This window comes from Marmota marmota, unplaced genomic scaffold (assembly GCF_001458135.2).
Source record: "Marmota marmota marmota unplaced genomic scaffold, marMar, whole genome shotgun sequence".
Classification (NCBI taxonomy): domain Eukaryota; kingdom Metazoa; phylum Chordata; class Mammalia; order Rodentia; family Sciuridae; genus Marmota; species Marmota marmota.
In genome coordinates this window covers 15,448,729-15,472,511 of record NW_025999990.1, presented here as the reverse complement: position 1 = coordinate 15,472,511, position 23,783 = coordinate 15,448,729, and the positions used below count along the sequence as shown (strand labels likewise).

Below are 23,783 nucleotides of genomic sequence, written 5' to 3'. Positions count from 1 at the left end.
AGCCGTTCATTAGCAAAGATGTTATATATTTATAATATTTTTCAATTGAAAATTGAAATTTTCATTATAGAGTGAGTAACTAGTATTACGGTAATTAATAAATTAAATTAGCATCACATACCATGCTGAGAAAATAATACAGGGTAGTGAAATACTACAATGGATGGTTGCTAGGACACTAGGAATGTGGCCACAGCAAAGATGATAGTCATTTCTTGTATCCTATCACTATAGCTGGTTTCAATAGAGAATAAGTTCTTCATATCAACTAAATCCTAGTGAAACTCTGGAAGGACAGGGAAACCTCACTTACTCATTCTCTTTGACATCTCCCTCAGCATAGTTTTCATAGGTTTAAATGCTTTTCAATGTATAGGTCAGTTGGGTACAAATTCTTGGGTATTTAGAATACTTATTATATATGTTCTCTTTTTGACCCAAGTTAATTTTTCTCCTTACCTTGTATTAAAATACCATTAACTGTAACTGTTTGCTTGTATTTGGGGCATGAAGGTAAAAATATATTCTACTCTAGTTATTGTGTCATCAGCTGAGGATTTGGGGACTGGATTGAATGACAAGTATTTTCTGTCCCAGAGCAAATGTTTTCGAGGCTGTGAAGAGCTGGGCCTGCAAGTTCACATTCCCACTCACTTTTTTTTTCCTGTCTTTGCAGTTCCGCCATGGTTTTTAAATCACCCTTCCAACCTCTATGCCTATGAAAGCATGGATATTGAGTTTGAATGCGCAGTCTCTGGAAAGCCTGTGCCCACTGTGAATTGGATGAAGAATGGAGATGTGGTCATACCTAGTGATTATTTTCAGATAGTGGTAATTATCTTTATTATTTTTTAATATTAGCTTAACAGCCCCATTTACTGTTTACTTTTTTTTTCCATTTGCTATTCTTTTCTGGGAAAATAAGTTTTTGTTGGGAATTTTAATGATATATTAGGAAAATATTCTGAAAAGCAAATGATTTCTAGACTTAGATTTTTGGGTGGGGGGGGGGTGAAAAATAGCAACCAAACAGTCCAATCCCCTATTTTATAGAAAAGGCTTTAAATCAAACAAACAGAAAACACAGAGGGTCTTGACTTTCCAAGTGGGTTCATAGAAAAGAAATTAGAACCTAGTTCTAGTCTATTGTAAGCCAGGATTTTCTTATTTCTTTAAGTTTTATCAATTGCAGTGCATTTTCAATAAGACATGCTACTTGTGATTTTGGTCATTTTACTGAGATAATAAATATAGACTTCATTTCTTTGTTATTTTTTCAGATAGTACCAGCCAATTCTACATGAGCAGTAATAATGGAGATAGTGATAGTGTTCGTAGCAGTTATAGAGAGGCCACGAGTCTCAGAGTTCACATTTCTTTGTAACTTTTAGCATTGAATTGAACTGAAGCTAAAAGCAATAGTTCTCATGGATCCCTATCTCTTTCCTTGTGGGAGATAATAGGAATACTGGCACTGTATTCATTGAGTTGTCATAGTACATCATGAATGTTCCATGCCTACATATGTTGTTTTTGCTATTACCAACAGAATTCTTTGGTCCCTTGAAAATGCTTTATGAAAACTCCTCCTTAGGTATAGGTTAGCATCAAAGCTTTTGTGTTCAGACATGAGAAATATAAAAAGCGCCTTCCCAATATCAAGAAATGTACAGCTAAAAAAAAAGTGGGGGGGGAGGGATTTAGGTCCACATATCTTATGTTTGAAATACAAACATGACCCTGTCAAAGAAGACCTGTCTCAAAAGCCATGTCTCCCAAACCAAAAGGAAACTGATGTAGGCTCCCCTGTGGGGCCAGGCACCTGCTCTCCCTATGATGTTACACTGGCTCTTGTTGGTAAATGCCTCTTCTACAATCAGGTGGCATTCAGAAATGTTCATCTCTTTGTGTATGTATTTTGGCATACCATACAGATTCTTCAGGAATAAATCTATAAACCATACTTTTATCACTTCTATCATCACTTACCATGTTTCACTTTTAATTGCATCTGTTTAATTGGTTGGAAATAGAGTAAGAGAGGGGAACATTTAGCATTCGAATGCCACACCAATCCATTTCTTCCTTGAAGTGCAATGCTGTTTCCACTCCCACTGAATTAAAAATGACCTGCCATTGGGAAACTTGAAAAGTGTTCTGCATGCCTAAAATATATAGTACTTGCATATAAAGGAAATTGTTGAGGCCCTTAAGGACTCATGATAAAATGCAACATTTATTTTTTCTACAGTTAGAATAATCTTCCTCCCAGCATGACTCATTACAGCCAACCTATTTAAATGTTTCTTTTCTTAAGGTGAAAGAAAAATGTACAGCATGTGCCTTACTCACATTAAATTGTGCTTAAAAATATTTCCTCAATAATTCTGAAATCTGAGAGCCATTGTGTGTCGCACACGTAACACGGAGCGCATATAGTAACTTATATGAGAATTGTTAATTAGAAGTTAGCCAGCTTTATCTAAGAATTTTACATCAGCTGAGAATTGACTACAAGACACTAAAAACAATTAAGAATTCCCCATGAGGTAATATTTATCTCTTAATGACTTCAGGGGAAGTGATTTAACACGTCTCACTTACTGAACTAATTCTTCCACTAATATTGAAGATAAACTCAGTTTGTATAATTAAATGCTATCTCTAGATCGTTTTATCATCCATCCTTGAATAAGATGGTGGCTCAATTTATTTTAAAAAGTAGTTAACATTGGTGTATTTCACCCATAGATTTCTGCAGGTGAAATATTTTCGCTATAGAACAATAAGACTTATGTATAAAACAGCCACTGTACTCCTCTCTCCAAATCCCTAAAAGTTCAGATGTCAAAGCAATTACTATTTTATAGGATTTTCAGATACTTTTTTTGGGGGGGATAAACAATTGCAAAAAAAATATGTAACCTAGATATACCGTGCCTGAGAATTTGCAAAGATAAGTGTTTTGTTCGCATTTTGTCTTATTTTATTTTTCCTGAGTAGCTTCTAAACCTAGCTTCCTTCAATAGTAAGTAAAGCAAGTTCATTTATTTGGGTACAAATCGTTGTTCCTTCCCTACCTAAATAAAGACCTTTCTTTTGACTGATAATTTGGATTTTGACGATGAAGTGTACTTTTCTGAGCATATTTTCATTGTAGAATTAGGCGGAATTGGTGCTCATGAATTCAGAAGAATGTTGAGAATGTATGACTTTCTCAGGTGGCCTGGTGCATATCTGTGGGAATGAGAACCCTCGTGGCCTTTTGTTTTTGTTTCTTCTGTCATGTTTTATTAAATTTTAGATTTTGGTTTATGGTCATCTTTTCACATTGAGGAATTTGTTTTTACTTTTTAAATGATCTCATCTGCTCTTTCTCTCCGCCCCACCCCCAGGGAGAAAGCAATTTACGGATTCTTGGTGTGGTGAAGTCAGATGAAGGCTTTTATCAGTGTGTGGCTGAAAACGAGGCTGGCAATGCCCAAACCAGTGCGCAGCTCATTGTCCCTAAGCCTGGTAAGATGATGGGGACTTTGTCTGGGGTCTGGAGTCACAATTCTGCATGATCCACTTGTAAAATTCATGTTGCTTTCCTTAATTCTCAATATGAAATTATTTAATTATTTAAGGTGTAGATGCATGTATTCCCTCAAGAAAATTTCATGAAAGTTTTATCTGTCTACCTTCTGTGAAATAAAAGTCACCACGAACAATAGGGCCTCTATTTCCAAGATAAACACTAAATTACTATCATCTCTATCTTTTGTAGCCTGTCTTTCTGCCCAGTGTTTCATATAAATATGAAATAGAACATGTATTACATTTATATTATATGAATATTTAGTTATATATATGCATACATATAAATTTATGTAAGGAACAAACATATATTTATATAGACTTAAATTTGTGAAACTGGTGGAAAAAAATAGCAGGAATAACCACTTAAAAGCAAGGTCAGTTATCTTTTCTTTTTTGTTACAATTGATAAGTTTTTTATTCCAGTTTGTTCTGTTGTCTTCTAGAGGGTTAAAATGGTAATGTACTGAAAACCACCATAAAACTATATTGAACATATTATATAATATTCCTATAGTAGCATGGTCCTCCCAGGGTTGAGGGAGGGTACAGAGAAGGAAAGAAAGAATAAACATATGAACAGATTGATTGCTCTGAAATATTTAACACTAAAAAAGTTAAAACATATTTTCTTAAAGCAGGAACTGAGCAGTTATTTACATAGACTCAAATACTATTAAATATTAATACTTTCTATAAAAAGTTTTTATATCATGTTTGTTAGGTAAATTTCAATTTGGTTAGGTCTTCTTTGTGATATATCTCACTCTTGACTTCATCTTGTTCTGAAGTAAGCTTTATAGAAAGTAGTTGAAATATATGCAACATGGTCTTTGATTTTTATCATTTTAAAATGGGCCTCATATCCTTTGTATCCCTGGTCAATTTTCTGAAGACTCACATAATGAAGCTCACAAACATGAAACTTTCTCTTTTCTTCTTGAGTGAAAAACATTAAAATAAAAAGCAGCTACAGAACAATAGCCCCAGATGAGCAAAGGAACAAGACTATCTAGGAATAGAAAAGAACAGTTATCTCTGGTTCAAGAGTCTGATTTCTGTGAAGAACCACTTCTTTTCCCTCCATTTAGTGTGAGCTATGTGTTGGAGGAGTTCCATTTGTGTGGTTAAGTATGTTTTCTTCTGAAGAGCAAATAATGGATAAGTGAGAGAAAGGAAACCTCTAAAATTAGGGTTTCCAGTCTGAGTTATGCTTTGAGAACCATGCCAACCTTTAGTTGGCAACAATTAATATGGCCATGTTGAAACTAACACTGGCTGCTCCACAAGTCATCCAAGAGAACTGTAGTTAACCTTGACTGTTGAACTAAGGACATACACTGCAGGAAGATGTGAGCTATCACCTCATATTTCATAAGCAGGTAGAAGTATCCCTTGTAGGCATTGAGGACCAATGGTAATCTCCTACAACTGTCCCAAGGAACGGAGGATTCGTCTTTGAAGTTCTGGAATTTATAGTGTTAGAAGTTCTCGTTTTGCTCTGTAGAGACACTGAGAATATCCTGTGTGTGTGTGTGTGTGTGTGTGTGTGTGTGTGAGTGGTGTACACATGCACACGGCTGGGGATGACTGTAACATGGGAAATGGACAACAGACTGTGGCTAAAATCTATCTGAAGCTGTTTTCAATGTACAAGGGAGAAAGGAGGGGTTAGCAGTGGGAGGAATCTGCATTTCCACCTGGGAATAACCATTGTGTGTTCTACCTGAAGAAATCAGAAATGAACATTTCAGGTTCAGACTGTGCCCCAGAGGTCCTGACTGCAGAACTATTTTCCCAACCCAAGGGCAATAAAGGAACAAAGCTGGTTATGGAGCTGAACTGGGACCTGGAACAGAAAGTCAGACAGAAATTGCCTTCCCAACTTCAGGAAGGGCCGAGTGAAGGAATTTCTATGGTCCAGGGTCTTGGACGAATCCAATAAACTGTCCCACAAAAAGGAGGCATGCAGAGGCCTTCCAGGATGGTGGGCTTTTGAGAAAACATGGTGAGACATTCCAAATCCATATTTCCTCTCTGACCCTGGAGAAACAGAGGAAGGAAGGGGAAGCACAGGAAGGCAATAGACTGAATGAACAGGAACACAGGGAGAGAGAGTTCAGCATCCCCTTTGCCTATCTGTGGTCACAGGTCAGCTTTGTGAGATGAGGAGAAGCTTTAAATTGAATATTAGTTTGAAATTTTGATTTATATTCCACCAGAGTATATGTCTGTTCTTGTGTATGTATGAGTATGTAAATATGTATATGTTCCTGCTGTGGGATTTCTGTTCATTTGTTCATTTTGTTTTATTTTTAAATACTCCAAGGTATTGTAAATACTTCAAGGTATCTGACTCTTGGGGCCAGATAATTGAAGTACACTGCAAACAGGGCTGACAGAGTATGTTTGGAAGAAGATACCAGGAAAAAAAAATAAAGATCTTTTCTTTTAAATACTCCAATAGCTCAGATCACACCCACCCAATGAACCAGTTATAGACATTCCAATTCACTTATTCTCCAGGAAGCTCCATTGCAACAGGTAGCCCTATGTTACAGGTATCTTACAATCTTCTTGGGTCTTGATTTGCTTCGTTCTGTGTGATCATAAAGGAACAAAGCTCTCCTCAGTAGAAATGCCATTTGCCTCCCCGTTACAACCAGCCTGGGAGAATCTTGATGATCCTTTCTTCTCCCATCTAGGTGGTAGTGTGTTGTCAGCCACACTCTTGGTCTGTGTTCACCGTATTTGGCATTGGATTTGGAAGAAAGGAAAAGAAATGAAAACAAAAATCTGAAAGCGTGACAGGACACCATTGTGACTGTCTTACATTTCCCCCTTTATAAATGATGGATTGCTTTTTCCTGGCTATTTAATCAGGTCTTCAAATAATGCCACTCCAATTCCTCAGAGACACAGTGTAGGCTGTGTGCACAGATGGTGGAGAGGCCAGCTATAAATATAAATTTAGCAAGGAGGCAGACTCTGGTGGGAAGAACATAGCCCTTTCTGTTTAAGTTTTGACAATAAACGGTCACCATGTATTTGGAGGCACATTGTGGGTCTGCATAGCCCAGCTGTTCAGCCTCGGCCTGTCCACAGGCTGGTAGCTGAGAGTTACTTAGGTAACCACAGCAATCTGCTCTGGGTGAAGTACAGACAATAATCTGTTCAAGCCAGTGTCCATCACCAGTGAATAGCTATGTGAGTCTAATGAAGTTTCAGCATAATCTTTTATATGTAGTTAGCTATTCCCTCTTGAGCCATTTGGAAATAAACTAAACATAATCTACTAAATTAAACTTTGTTAATAAATTGTTTTTCTTTTCAGAAAAAAAGTTTGGGAAAAATACTTGAAATGCGTACATGTTTTCATCTAGGTAAAGATGGAGATCAAAAAATCATTATCCCAGAAGAGGTCGTATCAGTAATGGTGTTCAACTAACCCTGTAACAACATTTCACACTTCCATACTGCCGTCCATCTGTGTGTATACATATTCTGTATATGTACACCTAACATACCCTCACTCATGCACACAATATACGTACACATATATACTCACATGTATACACACACACTCAAACATACATGCATACGCAGAGGATGACCTCTTGCATACTTAAAACTTTATGTGTACATCAAAAAAACATAGCCATATTATGTAAGTGGGGGTGAATGCAAGTTAAAATGGTTTAATTGATTTATATAATTTACAATATGTTAATTTTTTGTAAAACCTAGTTATATGTTTTTGTTTTTAATTTTGATTATTTTTTGAGAGGGTAGAATGACATAATGGTTAGAATATTGGCATAGAAAATTGGTAGTAATCATTTAAAGAGATTATCAAGAGCTCCAAATCCACTATTAGGGAAATAGCCAGCTGCCCCCCACCTTAAAATGTATTAAGCATCACAGAATGTCACTTCCATAGCCAGAACTGGAAAAGGGTGAGCAGTAAGTTTAGATTTTATTGGCCTAGCCAATGGTGATGAATTAATTATCCCCTGGTTGCCATATACTTAACAGAAGTGTAAATAGATAGTAATTAAGACTATTTGATAGCTGGGTGGAGAAGTTAGCAAGTATCTGGGTGTGGGGGAGGAGAGCAGAAAGCAGGATCAAATAAGAGAGAGATAAGACAACAGATATCTCTGAGTTCCTTATTCTGATTCTACCTGCTGGGTGGCATTCCACCTCTTCCTGGTGTCTATAGTGGAAAATCATCAAAAGTAACTGACTATAGAGTGGAGGACAGGAGGGCCATGGACCTGGGATTACACCTATGATAAGAGACTGTGTACCTGGAATGTGTCTAATAAAATGGCAGGAATAGCTGAAGATTGCATAAAATTATCATGGGAAGAAATGAGGTCTTCCTTATATTCTACTAGGTACATAAAGGCTATGAGGAAGGAAAATCCATATGATCACAGAATAAATGCTATTATAAATATTCCCTAAAATGTAGATTTTCTTGGGCAAGCTATCAAATCATGCCTTCCACATAAGAACTAAATATGCAATATGTGTCTCATGTTAATATTGAACATTTTCTAATGGAGATTTATTTTTTTCTCTACCACTGGCAACAAATAGAGTCATACTGAAGTAGAGGAAATATATTGGTTAGACATTTAGAAAAATGAGAACTGTTATCAATTACCTGTCCTCCCCTGGAAAAGGTTACATATTACAAATGATGTTGAATTTTAAACATTTTATTAAGGCAGTATATCATACAGCATGAATTAGCAAAAATATTTAAGTCTGATCATGAACACTAAAACATAAAATCAAAAGTCTGTTGGATTTGCTTCGTGAGTTGTTTCTTATTGATAGGAGAAGACTATCTAGAAATCCAAATGGCAAGAAGATTATCTCCATGGATACACATATAATTATATATTGACTGCAACTTATGTTACTGTTCTTACTAAATGTTTACTTTTGCATAGTTCACTGGAATTACATGAAACATTGGAAACTGATGCATTATTATGTGAAACATTAAAAACTTATACATTAGTCATAACTTCAAGATCTGTTAGAATTTGTTATTTTAACAACACCTAAGCAACTATGTAAGAGAAAAAATGTAGCTAAAGTTAGGGATGTATTCTTAATCTGATGGTCACTAGTGGCCAATTAAGTTGACTTTCTGTCTCTTAATATGAGAGGCATTGTTGTGATGTAAATACTTACTTGTGAAAGATAAAATTGTTTCTGGTTTTCTGTAAATAATTTAGGAGCCAATTTTATGTACTAGATGAATTTGTTAGTGAACCTGAAAAAGAAGTCTTTAGACAAAATTTAAAATGCTCATTAAAACCTGTTTCTCTTTAGAGTTCCATCTTTCAGTGTAAATGAATAAACTTAAGACTTAGTATTCTTGAAACAAATTTCCATTATGATCTTATAGCTCATAAGCTTTCTGAGAGTATTTTCTTTTACAAACATAAGCAATTAATTGTAGCCAAGAAGATACACAGCTAATTTTTGTGAAATGATTATTAACTTCCATATATATGGCCATAAATTTATTCAAACAATTAAAAATTATTATTTTTTGCTTGCTAAGGTAAACATACAGATAAGAGGAAAGTAATTTATGTTCTTTTTTTCCTACCTTGGAGTTTCCCATGCCTTTGAGAAATATTGTTCCTCAAAGTAGCAACTTTCCATGAGAGTTTCATTTATATGTAGGTTTAGCATAAATCAGTAATTTTATCTTTAACCATATAACATTCACCTGTTAGAGGATATGTGTCCACATTTGGACACATCTTTACCCCGCTAACTTATAGAGATTTAAAAATATACTGGAAAATACAACATATTTATGAATAGATTCTTTGACAATATTGTCTGACATTTCCAAGTCTCTATTTCCTCAGCTGTCTCCAAGATAATTGTCTCCAAGATTTAGTGCAATGTATGTATTTAAAAGGGATTTGTAGGCTGTAAATTGCTACACAAATGTTAGCTATTATAATGTCCTCTGTTGTTTTTTATTTAGTTTCAAGAAAAATAGGAGGCATATATTGGAATGGATTAAATGATAGCTTTCTTCTAGAACATTTTCTACCTATCAAGAAAATAATGAATGAACAAATATTTCAATGACAGTGACCATTTAAATTTTAGATTTTTGTCCAGTGAACAAGGTTAAGGAAAAAGTCATATCTCAATGTATCTCTGGAAAGATTTGTAGCAAGGTTTCTGCTTTTGTTTAATGACTTGCTCATCCAGGTCTATGCAGGCAGAGGTTTCTTAGCAAATAAAGACTTGTCATTCACCTTGTCCGTCATTCAGTGTGTGCTTCAAGCACAAAGCAGGCTCAGTGCTAATCAAGAGGATATGACTGTATGGCAGACTTTGAAATTAGAAATGAACTTGGGAGTAATATGAAATGCACTGAGACCAGTGATAACTGTAAATCCATACAATATGGAAAACTTGATGGATTCATAAATATTGATTACATCATAGTTCAGTGGTAAACATACCAAAAAGTGACCTGTATGTGTGTGTGTGTGTGTGTTTAGTTCTATAAAGTGGGAAAAATGTTAATTTTTACATCAAACCTGAATATTGTATTATATTTTCATCTTTTAACTATAAATCAATCCCCTTTTGATGGGAGCTATGTATACCAGAACATTTACACACACATATATGCACATGTGCGTGCATGCGCACGCACCCCCCCACACACACACACACATTCTGATATACTATCAAATAATTTCAAATTATCAATGTAAAAGTAGTAACCGATACATAAATTACAATAGCTAAAATTATATAGGTTCAATTTTTCACTGCAAATGTGATAATATTAGCATTGGTACAGCAACATCAAAATAGCATTTATATAAAGGGTATGGAAAAATAAATTACAATGAAGTCATAACAAAGAACTCTCCTGAACCCACAGGAAGCTCTTACTACTCTGCCCCCAGAGACAGGTGTGACTTAAGTGGGCTGGCTCTGTTTAGCTAAGGGCAATTACTAGAGATGGATTTATTGAGGAGCCATCAGCCACCAACAAAGTCTCCAGCAGAAGGAATGACTGTCACAACCTAAAGATGAGACCAGGATATCAAATACAGTTCTCCCCTTGTGCCACACAAGTATACTCACTTCATGAGACTAATTCTAGGAAGGAGAAAAAACTATGCAGGCCAGTCTTACACCCTGGTAAAAAGGGTAAATGCAATTGGTATTGCCATGGACCTTGTCCTTTTTCATAGACAGTTGACCTGAGTTCCCAACATTCTGACTATTGGGAAGTGTCCTCTTTATACTTTCTTCCAAAGCTGTCCCTAAGTGAGGATAGAGTGCAGTGGTCATGTGATTCAGTATGCGCATATGCCAAGCTGACTGAGCTTGGTCTTTTTCTGCCTCAGTCACCTGCTCATCAGTGAGTTGAGGGGAAGGTACTTACACAAGGTGATTAAACACACACAGTGCTGGGTCCCTGTTATTATGCCCCTTGTCCTGCTTGAGCTTCGTGCCAAGCATAACAGTTTTGTTTTATTGTGAATTGATGACAGTCCCACTTGACCTTATAACTTGATGTGCCTCAGATAACCCAGTTCATGATGAGCAATTCTGGATACTTGGCCAGTTGATTTTTGCCTGGCTGAGCACTTTTTTTTTTCCCTCTAACAGAGTTGAGTATGCTGCCAGAAATAAATTATACTTACCTGCTCCACATGACAGGACTTCACTGCAAAAACCTAAGAGTTTATGTTATGATTTCCTTATTGGGGCTTGTCATGATCTCTACACAGTTTTTTTTTTTTCTCCCTACCACCAATAGTATAGAGACTATTGGGAATTAGGTTCTTTGCCCCCTGTAGAACCCCTGACACCATAGACTAGACCTGCTAAACTGCCTGTTTTGACTGTGGATCATTCTACACAAAGTAGCAGTCTTTTCCATTATCTAGTGAGTGGATGAGAAGAAAATGCTGCCTGAAAAACCCAAATTCCTAACAGGCATTGTGATTCTTTCTTAGTTTACGGAAGTATGAGATATTAAAATCTCTCCTCATTTACAAATCTTTAGTGCCTCAAAAATCTCTGTTGGAATGGTGAACCATCATGTCTTCCTAAGTTTCTCTCTCCCTCTCTGAGCATATGTGTTTTACTAAAGCCTCTCATAGACTTGCCTATTCTTGTTTAACAGCTCTGATTAAGATGATGTTATCAACATAATGGGCAAGTAGAACAGGTTGTAAAATACCTGAATTGCCAAGATCCCTTTGGACTCTACTATGATGGAACATGGAAGAGTTAACATAGCCCTGAGCATGAATGTAAATGAATGGTGATTTTCCATTTCCAGTGAATGAGAAGGTTTTGATCATCCTTTTACAGGGATGAAGAAGAACACATCACTATGGTTAAGCAGGTTTTACTGGAGGTCATGTTAATCTAAAGATGTGACTTCTGGTATACCACACATGATAGAATGACATTTAGTTAAGCCTGTGGTTGTTCACACTTGTTCTCTAGGTTAGGTCTGGTTCTTGTGAGGACCAGATTGGTAGGCATTACTATCATTTAGAACTTTCTGGGGGACACTAACCCTTAATATTTTCCCCAACATGTGGTATGATACAAAATTAAGTGAAAAATTAAAGAGAAATATAGAAATATAAATATGCAGTGGAATAAATATGTATTCTATATATTGTATAGATAGAATAAAATAGAGTATAATGTTATATAATAATCTCACTTTGTAAAACAAATTTAAATAAAAGGTTATCTCTACATTTATATTTTTAATGGAAAATTACTGTCATTTTGATTTTTGAAATCAACATATATATCTGCAAATAAAATAATAAGCAATATGTGTTGAAGCACATCAGGGGTTTTAGAAATGTGAATGGGATTTTGCCTTTGACTTGGACCTCTTAGATAAATTACTCAAAATGTTGTCTGCTCTTTTGAATACTTAAAATGTCTTAGGGGATGTTACGGTTTAGATCTGAAATGTTCCCACAGTCTCAGTAGTGAAGGCTTGGTCCCCAGTACAGCAACACTCAGAGGTAGAGCTTTTAGGAAATGAATGGATCAGGAGGCCTATTAGTTCATGAGTGAGTGGATTGTCCTTTGGTGAATTAATGATTGGAATGGACAATGGGGAGGTGTTGGAAATTATAGGCTGTTGAGGCATGGATAGAGAAGGTAGATCACTGGGGATATGCCCTCAGGGACAATATCTTGCTCCTGGTTTTCTCTCTCTCTCTGTGTGTGTGTGTGTGTGTGTGTGTATGTGTCTGTCTGTCTGTCTGTCTCTTTTTTTCTGGCTGCCACCAGCTAAGGATTTGAGCACCTTTCAAGTGCCATACCCTTCTGACACGTGTGCTACCTCAGCCCAGGAACAAAGCAATAGAGCCAACTGACCCTGAACTGAATCTTCTGAAAATAAGTCTTTTTTTCTTTAAGCTGTTTTCCTTGGGTATTTGGTCAGAGTGATAAAAAGCTGAGTAACACAACGGAGAAAGCTTTTATGTTGGAATATTTTCCATCTAATGAGAAAATTTAGAAACACATGCAATTTTTAATTTTTAAAATTTTAACTTTATTTTATTCGTTTATGTTTTTATGTGGTGATGAGGACTGAAACCAGTGCCTCACACATGATAGGCAAGCGCTCTGCCACTGAGCTGCAATCCCAGCCCTGCAATTTGAATTTATGGAAAAGAACATGCAAACAGAGTTATAATCAGCTCTACTTAGGGTAAGATTTATGTGAATGCAGAAGTAAAGGAAAATACAGAAGAAAATAGTATTTTCAAGAACCTTCTTATGTCAGATACCAGGTGAGAAAAATGCTATCTATATCAGTCCTTTCATTTCCCAGATAATTTAGCCTAAAATATTTAACTGTTCTTATTTCATAGATTAGAAGATTGAAATTTAAAGACGTCAGATATCCCCCTAATATCAATTGAGAACAAAGTGGTAGAAACCAGATTTGGAAAATAAGTATTGAGTCTTATCTTTCCTTGCCAAGTGCTGGGTGCATCAGAGTTTTACAATCATATATTAATTGGCTTCTCCCAAGAATCCAGTCAGGGAGATACAATTATTTTCCCCTTACTTTTTGGATGAGGACACTGTTGCACAGAGGAGTTAAGCAATTTGTCTAAGGTCACAGAGCTTTCAAAGAGTCTGATTTTCCCACCTACTTTCTCAACCAAATATTTGATTGACTGGCAGCCCATGTCCTGCCCACATAGGAAACTGCTCAGGTGAATGATCCTAAAGACTTGAATATAGTCACGCTAGTTTGGGTATAATACATAAAGGAGAAAAGGTTGAACATAATAATTTATTAAAATTGGAACATAATATAAATTTTTAGGACTCTGCTAACCAAATAATGTCAGTCCAAATTCCCAATGTACCAGAGGCCATCACTACATGTAAGCTAGTTTTGTGATATGTCTTAAGAGTCTTTAAATGAATATCACATTCTCACTGCCATCCAAGAATCCACAGTTTAACAGGGAATAAATATGACAAAACTAATCTTAATTATCAAATGCAATTAAAGCTTAGTGACTTGCAATGTCTATTAATTATTCAGTAGTAATGGAATACCAAGAAAATGCAATAAGACTTTTAAAACTTGGATGCAAATTATAGATGGTAGATGTTATTCAAAGAAAATTTAATTCTTTGAGGTAATGATCCTAAAGTTGAACAGAGTCAGTGCTTAATGTACAATTTTTTTTGTTCTAACCTCATTTTAGAAGGATGATAGTACCATTTGTCACACAGAATAACAGGGCTTCTATTGTGTTAAAAAGCTCCATTTGTTTTATTTTGCTCCTAGTTTTAAGTGAAAAGTTCCAAGTTACAAAATAAGTTTTAAAAAAAAAAGAAAGGGAAAGTTTCCTTTAAATAAAGTATCTCCTTAGAGGACTTCAACCTATAATACAGTTTCATAAAAAAATGACTGTAATAATAATCAATAAGCAAATAAGCCTAAATGTCTAGTATGTACTGTGCATACCTGTCTTTGTTATTTTGTGTTAAGAAATATCTACCAGGGAACCAGAGGTGACTCTGATTTCCCTGAACATTGGCAAAATATCTTTTGTTTATTTAGATGGCAGCCTGAGTTTCATATATTATAGAACATAAGCAAATTTACTTGAAATTTAAAGTGACCTTTCTTAAAATGCACACCATTAAAAATCAAGAAGAGTCAAATGGAAAAGTCAGTTCCCCGTATTTATTGATATTGCTCAAGCCAGTTTCTGTCTAATAATGACCTACTAGCTAATCTAATCAGATGGGATATTTTTGGTTCTGAAAGATGTCAGCTCAATGTATATAGATAGAAATATACCAAAAAATGAGAATACGTTTTTTGAACAAAGAAGGATTATTTAACTAATTTTCTCCTAACACTATGACACATATTTGGGAGAACAAAGAAATAAATGTATTATGTAGTTTATTTACATCCTCTCCTACCTCATTTTCTTGATATCTTCAATGAAAAGAGGCGTGGATGGCAGAATTTGTGGCCAAAACATAAGCCTTTAGATCTCATGCATTCCATGTCCAATTTCTAATACACAGACCACCTGTTTTCTTGACATACTTGAGCCTTCTTTCTCATTATTAATTTGAGCTTTTGAGCCCAATTCTGATCAGAGTTTAGATCTTTAACACACTTGTCTAAGTAGAAAAAGAAGACCCTTGGGGAAATTAAACTGAGGGCAGTGGTAAATACCTTTTTGCTTTTCTAAATCAGGAACAAGGAAACCTCTCACTAAGTGTACAGTTTTCTTTGCATGAGAAGAGAAGCATTGTCCTAAAAGAACTTATTGCTACTCTCACCTAGTATAAGGAAGTTTTGAATGGAAGAAAGTGGCATGATTTTCAGGAGCTTGTAAAGACAACATGTAGTGGGGAAGGTACACCAGAGACCTTAAGCAGACCTTTCTATGGGAGTCAGAGGAATCCTGTGCTAAGGACATCACATCTGAGCTGACATGGACTTTGAAATAGGAATCTGGTTTTGTCCAGCCATAAAGAAAGGCAAAGAGTGGCTGTCGGGAGAAACACTACATACAAATATAGGAACATAGAGAAGAAGCAAGACTCTGTGTTCAGAGAATTTTGTGTGGTTCAGTAAGGTTGGAGAGAGATGAGGGGCTGGGTCAAAAGGGTCCTTTGGAATATGCAAAGAAAAGTGATCTTTTGTCCACGTGATGTGGGATGTTGACAATTTACATATAAAAGATAGTTGTGTTTGTGTTTTTAAACAATAATTCTAGAAGTAGTATGGATGAATGATAGTTGTAGTGGCAAGAAGGAGGCCTGGGAATGGCAAAAAAAAAAAATGATTGGGAAAGTTTATCAGTAATAGACTGGGCAAGAGAATAAGGCCGTCTATCACAACAGTACAAAAAGAACAAGCAGACAGATGGGAAGGTCCTCAAAGGCTGTAGATTGATATTAATATATATTCATAGATGGATCAGGAAGCTGGGGTGATTCCTAGATTATTAACAAACTGAGTAGATGGAATTGGCATTAAGTAAAAAAGGAGGATGTCCAGGAAAAATGACTTAAGTTCGTCTCAGCTAAAGAGCTTGGATTGGGAGTTCATTGAGGGTTCATCTCTCCATCATTTGCACATTTTGGGGCTTAGCAAAGGGCTAATAAGGGCAGACTTTCAATGACTCATGAGGAGAATCTAAACATGAGTACTTTGTTTGGGTGGTTAATGGATACCCCAGGCATAAAGTAAGATGTACTAAAAGATGAAGCAAAATAAAGTCTTAAAACCTATAACTGAAAAGTTTTTACTTGAAATAGACAAAATATTCTGACTGAAAAATCATCTGTTGCTGAATATATTAGATAGTTTGGAGCAGAAATACAGATGAACGCAGAATCTTTTGCAATATCCACGAGGGGAATAGTTATGGTCTGAACTGAGAAGCAACTATGCTCCTGAAGAGAAAGATGAATTCAAAGAATAATATGGAAGAGGTTAGCTGTTTGCATTTGAATTGAAAAGGAGGATTTGATGCTGACTGGGAATGCTGTAAGTTATTGGCATTGCTGATGGTAATGAAAAGCTTCAGGGAGAGAGTGACAGGGCCTTATTATGCATCCTTAGTTCCTTGATGGGATATAAGTGAATCATTCTCTTACTGATGAGATGATTCCTCCTTGCTGGACATATTTAACTGAGCTTTGAGGAAGGGATTCACTGTACTGCCATCTTGGAATAACAAGTTGAAGGATTGCACATTAGCATAAACTCACCATGAGCGCTGTCACTGCCAAGACTGGAACATATTGATTTGATTAGCCCTTAAATATCAGAAAGATAAGGATGCTCACATCTCTTTCTTCTCTCTTTTCTTTGTCTCTCCATCTGTATGCAGTGGCACAGGTTAGAACTGAGAAATAAATTAGAAGTAGAAGGACAAACTTTGGCTTTCTGCCACCTAGAAATCAAATCCATTTAATTTACCCTGACTATCCTTATTATACTGTTAAATATAGACTAAATGGTTTAATATGGATTTATGTAATGAGTTCACAAATGGATTTTGCAGAGCATGCTTACTTAAGGAAATAAACATCTGCTTACATTGGCTTGAATCACATGTCTCTTTGTGGATTCATTTTGATAGAATGGATGGATTTTCTTAAAAATGGTAAGATAACCTATGATCATTTTACCATCCCAGTATTTTTTCAATTGCATGAATCAGAAAAAAACATAAAAAATAATGATCTAGAACCTCCAGCTATCTCCCAGGTAAAGCAGACTAGAGGGTAGCAATGCTAATGCTTTGTATAAATGACAGGATTTAAAAGAAAAAAAAAAGTAGATGTCTTCTCTGTGAAACCTCCAGTTCTCACTTTCCCCTGTTAAAATCAGTGTACTTTACTTAAAAATTAATTGTTTTGCTTAGCTGCATGCAGCTAATTTGCAAAATAAAATTCCTTGCAAGTTTGAAGATGAATCCAGAGGTGTCTCTTTTAACCAGGCTGCTCCTTCCCTATCTCTGGTGGCCAAATTGGATGTAATTGTAGTTGGTGATGGGATGGCCACAGTGTCAGCCAGTCATTCTAGGAATGGCTACTATGATTTGTAATTATAATGTCCCTGATTCTGATTTAAATTCACGAGTGCCTTCACATTGCTATTCTTTCCATTGAAACATGGTAATTTGAGTGTGGGGGTTGGGGATGGCTAAGAGTCAGGGTTTTACCTTCTTGAAATTTACACTTTTTTCACAGTCCCTACAATTTCTCTAAGGCACCATAGACAGGGGAGTCCAGCTCTCAAGAATGGTAATTTACAACCTAAGAGTGCTTAATCTAAAATCTGTCCTTGTCAGAGGAGATCTCTGTGGTCCCGATGCAGCAGTGATGGGAATTTTGTTTCAGCCTCAGTTTCAATTGGGGCTGTCAATTGTATTCTTTATCCTATCCCCATACTTATCAATTTATGCAACCTACAGGTCTTCTGGGTCTTTAACATCATTCTACTTTTAAAATAAGAAGCACTAAACATAATGAATAGTCTAATCTGCATCTGAGAACCTATAAACTCACCTTATAAGCATAATAACAACAAAGATTATTATAAAGGTTATGACCGAATCTAACTTTATTATTAATCATTTCTCTGGTGATTAAAATTTAATTCTTCAAAGATAACTTTTCCTCTGACAAGCTTGTCTCTTGTTGACTATTACTATTTTATATTCTAAAATTATTTTCACTTTCAGATACAATGGAGAGTTCCCTGTTTAAAAAAAAAATCTTAGTTGAGGAATATCATACTCTTAGGGCAAAAACTGGATCAGGTAGCCAAAAATTAGGGTAAATATATGAAGTATTTTTAACTGCTTTTGTTCAGTAACAAATCAGTAAGGAGCATGTTAAAAAACTGCAACCTCAATGACATTCTATGCATTTTACATTTGCAACTATGATACTTTGCTTTAAACTCTAGATACCAGCCCAAAACAACTTTAAGGATACCTCTGCCTCAGAGTTTCCATGGAATTAGTATACTTTGGTTTACTTTGCTTTGGAAAGCATGGAGCCTAACTTTATTTCCCCTAGTTGTCTGCCATGGGATTAATTACCTGGAGGTGTCTGTCTTCTGTGTAATGCCTCACTGAGACTCCATTTCCTCATTCCTGTTATTCTGTCCGTAGGTGCTTTTATGCTTAAATTCTAAGCATTTTATTCTTAAAATCTACATATCTGGGTCCTATTTATACCTACCTCTCTTACCCTGGGCCACTCATTTCTACATTTCATATTCTACTAGAGAGAAATTCTAAGGTTACTTTTCATCTTTACTTTTCCTTTTAATTTTCCCTAGACCAAAAAATCATCGTTGTCGTCATCATGATAATCATCATCATCATATTTATTACTCTCTGCTGTTTCTTTTAATTCAATTTCCTATCTGCAAATCTCAAATTTCTTTATACTATAATTATTCCAAATAGGAATGACAATTGGTGTGGTAGAGACTATATATTGATGGCCGGGGGTGAGATATACATGTAAAATTCCATGTATTATTGATACGAGAGCTATCAGGTATCCAGGTAATATTGAAAAGAGTCAGTGTACAGATGTTGAACTCTGGATGCCAGGCATGACTTAGATGGTAACCATTATGAATGAACATGAAAATATTAAAAGGGTACACTGTATACTGGGTCAGTTTCCCCTAAATTTTATAGAACATTTAAGATTATAAGAACCTGAAATTTTAATAAGACCTTCTCTAGTTTTTCTGATTATTTGTTAGATTTATCCAAGGAATACTTAGCATTCTGAAAAAAATAATATTACTGATTCAAATGACTTATCTATAACCAGCGAGATTCTTTGCACACTACTTTTGAGAATGCCTGTGTTTTACTCTCTTTGCCAATCAAAATTATTTTCAAGCCTAAAAATGAAGAATTTATGATGACATACTTCTGTTTTGAGAGCATATGGAAAATGAAGCTGTTTGTTCACATGTGCATATAGACCTGATTAAACATTTGAGGTAATCATGCCAAGGGCCAAATTGCTCCATGTTTCAGTGTTTTCAACTCTTTGAGGAAAAATAGGAATGGACACAATGATGGAATGGAAATTGTCATTGATAGCTTTGTTCTATAGCAGAAGCATCTGTATATCAATGAGTGACCCATGGGTGTGCTGAATTTTTGCTGTCTCCTTGGTCAAGCTCAAACAACATTTTTTAGAATTTCTATCTGTTCATAGTTCCGAATTAACATTTAAAATTATATTTAGTAAGAAGATGTAAAGGTATAGCCATACTTCTTGGTGCAAGGCATGAGTTGTGGCTCATCTGCTCTTACATGTTGACATAGGCAAATACCCTGGCCAACAGCTTTCTCCAACTCCTGGTCTAACTGTGTGTTTATGTCTGTGATGAAAATGTGCATGATTGACATGGATTTCAGTCTACCCTTAGAAGTTCATCTGAGCTTTGCAGATTTGAACTTGCCCTCATTTTCTCCATGTCCTGTCCCTCTTCCTTTCTCCATGAGTCCACTCTCAAGATCCAGACTCAAAAATAACAGCTTTCCAAGTACACTCAATGTCCAGCACCCACAGTTTTGGGACATTCAATCCTATAACACCTTCTCACATGACTCTGATGCTCTGATCAAATGCAGATTGATGGAATGAAAAAAATGCTAGAAGCAATAAAAGCTATCATGAAACTCAGGAAATGAGTGAAGAACTACTAAAGAAAAAGATACTAAAGATTTCCCATTGCCTAAGACAAATTCTGCTAAGAATATTTGTTTTTACTCTTTTTAAACTAAAAACTAAAATTATCCCCATCTTAGAATTATAAACTATAAAATATGGCTCCAAATTCATAAGGGTCCCCTAAGGATCCAGAAGAAATAGCATACTTAATTCAAGGAAGGTTTAATAAGAGAACTGTTAACAAAGGTATCTGCAGGATATATGAAAACCACAAGAGAGTGTAACAGTGAAGGGCTGTTCACAGCAGAGCTGTTGTTATCCTGTTTCTCAAAGTAGGGATTCAGGAAAGTAATGACAGAACTGCAAGAACAGAGAGTCTTTCAAAGAGGGATACCTTGAAAAGAGGTAGCCTGCACTGCGGGGAGGCAGGCAGCCTAAGAGAAGCCTGTATGGGGATAGGCAGAAATAAATACCCCAGGTTCTCTCTTATACCTCATTAACATTCCTGCCAGTACTTAGCACTGGGTGCACTCATAAAAACACAAAGATGCAGGAAGCCTTTCAGTACTTCCAGATAGTCAGCCTCTGAGGGGTAGAGAAGGGCAAAGAATATGAAAAATAAAAACCCCAAAGCACAGGATCTTAATTCTCTTTTCACACTTTTCCATTTCTATTGGAGAAAGGAATATTTTTGCAGAAAATCATAGATGCATGGAGAAAAGGATCAGTAAACAGATAGCAGAGTCCCTCTGCCCCAACCAGAGGAGTCCACATCCTTACCCTTAGAACCTTTGAATAGAGTGTTACATTGCAAAGAGGAATGATGATTGGTAATCAGAGGATTGTGAAATAGAGAGCTTGTCCAGGAAAGCCCAATGGGATCTCAAAAATCCTTCAATGTGGAAGAGGGAGGAAATGGTGCAAGGAATGTGATATGAAAAGAATGCACATGCCTTTGCTGGCTTTCAGGAAGGAGCAAGGGCCCCCTAAGCCAAAAAAGGAAGGCAGACAAGCATCTACATGCTGGAAAAGAGAAAGGATGGGTTCATCTTTAGAGCCTGGAGACAGGGAAACAGCCTTGCCAATAACTTGATTTTTCCCTAGTAAGAGCCATGCCAGCCTTCTAGCCTATAGACCTGTGAAATAACAAATATGTGCTATTTCACGACACAAAGTTTATATTCCTTTGCTGCAATAAAGCAGAAATTGAAAACAAATATACTTGATTGAAGTTTTCATTTAATTTTGCCTCTACCTTTTAATCACCTCAGAAAATTCTTATAGATACTGCATGATATTAAGCAAATGATGATTTTATATAAAATCTAGGGCCATCATTGCCAAGGGACTCTGTCTTACTATTTCACAAGACATAGGAACTATGAAAATGCAGGTTCCCTTTGTAATTCTTAGTTTAAATAGGAAGAGAATTCCTACCAGGCACCTTAAAATCTATTCCACTGTCTAGAAGTTCAGAGATTCCCACTCCTAGAACCATGGTCACCACTGACAGGCCACATGAGGAAGGTAGCCATGGGGAATGGCCCTCAGGTTTAGAAGACCAAGAGTTCTTGTGTTTAATAGTTTGTACTGGAATTAATATGTGAACATTGGGGGTATAATAAAGATCTGAAGCAAGGACAGCATGGACCAGACCACCTACAAGATGAAAACTGTGTAAAAGAAAATGAACGCTAACTATGCATAGGCTGAGATTTTATTTTTCATCAAAATATTCCAGTGTCTTAATTTTTACTAAAGAGAAATATCAGGACTCGTTACAATTTATAGCTTACATAAGCTCCTAAATCCTCTAATTATCTTCTTCAATGCTTATCTTAAAGATCCTACATGGGTGGTGTTATAATGGATTTCCTGAACTGTATCTTGCTACCTAATCAGGAGTGGAGAAACCATTAATTAACAAGGTTTTCTTAGACCATCCTACATTACAAGCTGACTTCTATTTGATAGTGTACCTATTCCTTTTAAATAAAAAAAGAACATAAAGCACTTTTTTTCAGGTGGGAAGATGGAGGCATCACTGCAACCCTCTCCAAAGCTACATTGTTCTAACAGTAGATTTTGAGCCTAGACGATACCAAGTCACTCATTTTCAGACATTTGTCAAAATGGTGATTCATCATAAAGTAATCTCCCTTACTGTGTGCTTAATCATTGTGAAAAACAAACACAGCCTTTCTTTTAAACAAGACAAAGTGAACACTTTGTTTTTTATGCAAAATCTATACCTTTGTCATCTCAGCTTCAGTAGCAGTGTTATGGTAAATCATCGATACCTAGAGTTTCTGCACAGCAAGGCCACTGTTGTTTCCAGAAATAATTTCCTATTATTTTGTTACAATTTGGTTGGTTTTCTCATGAATGAAATTAATGAATATATACTTCTCACTTTGAATATTAAAAAAAAGATTAGTTATCAATGAGCATTGACCTAATATACCTGATAGGTCTATAGTGCTTGACAACATAAGTAAACTTTAGATAAGTCACTCTATCCATTATTTATTATTTAGAATAAATATGACCAGATAGTCCTTATGGTAATGTGATCAGCTCAGTTGTTAGTTTTATAAAGCAATACAGTGCTAGTAGTCATGTATTTTAAAATAATTATTTCCCTTCACATGTCTTTATTTTTCTATCTTCCTTTCTCTAGAAAACCAAGAGTAAAATGGTGCTAGCATGGGCAGACATCAAAGGCATCATGGTTGGTAGCTTCCACCTCTCCAATAAGCTAAGTCCTTTATACAGCTAGGCTGTATTAAGACTTTCTTGGCCCAGAGGCAGTTTTGCAAATTCTTTTTTTTCATAAAAAAAAGTTGTAAATTACATTTTATAACTTCTTTGATATAAAGAATACTATAATTTTGCCTGGATTATGTTCATTTTGACTAATGGATTTAAAAGGAAAATTAGAACATCTTTTTGGTCCCCTAAAAGTATCATGGTCCTTACCACAGTACCTACCATATCCAGTGGGTAAGTTGGCCTCATTATAGAGCCTTATTGTTGTATTTTTAGCTAATTGGCCCAACTTTCTAAATGCTTTGAAGTCATTTGTTGCATAAGATATTGAAATAATTATTTCATATTCCCAATTTTCCTATTATGTTATAAATAATTTTTAGTTTAAAATCATTTTGTCATAGTTTTATTCTGTAAGGTTGTGTCAATTAACATTTTAATCAATGGAATCCTTCTTTTTCATTAACTTGTGTTATTAACAGAAGGAATTAAATATTTCATATCAATGTCCAATGCAAACAGCACTAACATTTGAGCTTGGAGGTCCTGAGATTCCTACTCTTTCACACTTCCCTCCCTATTGTGCACCCTATTTTGTCCTAAGCCTCATGTTCTGACACACACATGTTCACCAAGGGTACTACAGTTGTTGAGAAATC

The 23,783-nt window shown here is 35.7% G+C and overlaps 1 protein-coding gene across 3 annotated transcripts in view; it reads left to right on the top strand.

Moving 5' to 3' along the window:
• Dcc (DCC netrin 1 receptor) overlaps positions 1–23,783 on the top strand; it is a 1,055,962-nt gene that overhangs the window by 642,923 nt on the left and 389,256 nt on the right. For all 3 annotated transcript variants that reach the window (XM_048806205.1, XM_048806204.1, XM_015482370.2), the window contains exons 6-7: positions 677–831; positions 3,396–3,516. In XM_048806205.1, the coding sequence (XP_048662162.1) occupies positions 677–831; positions 3,396–3,516 (276 nt within the window). The remainder of the gene's footprint in view (positions 1–676; positions 832–3,395; positions 3,517–23,783) is intronic.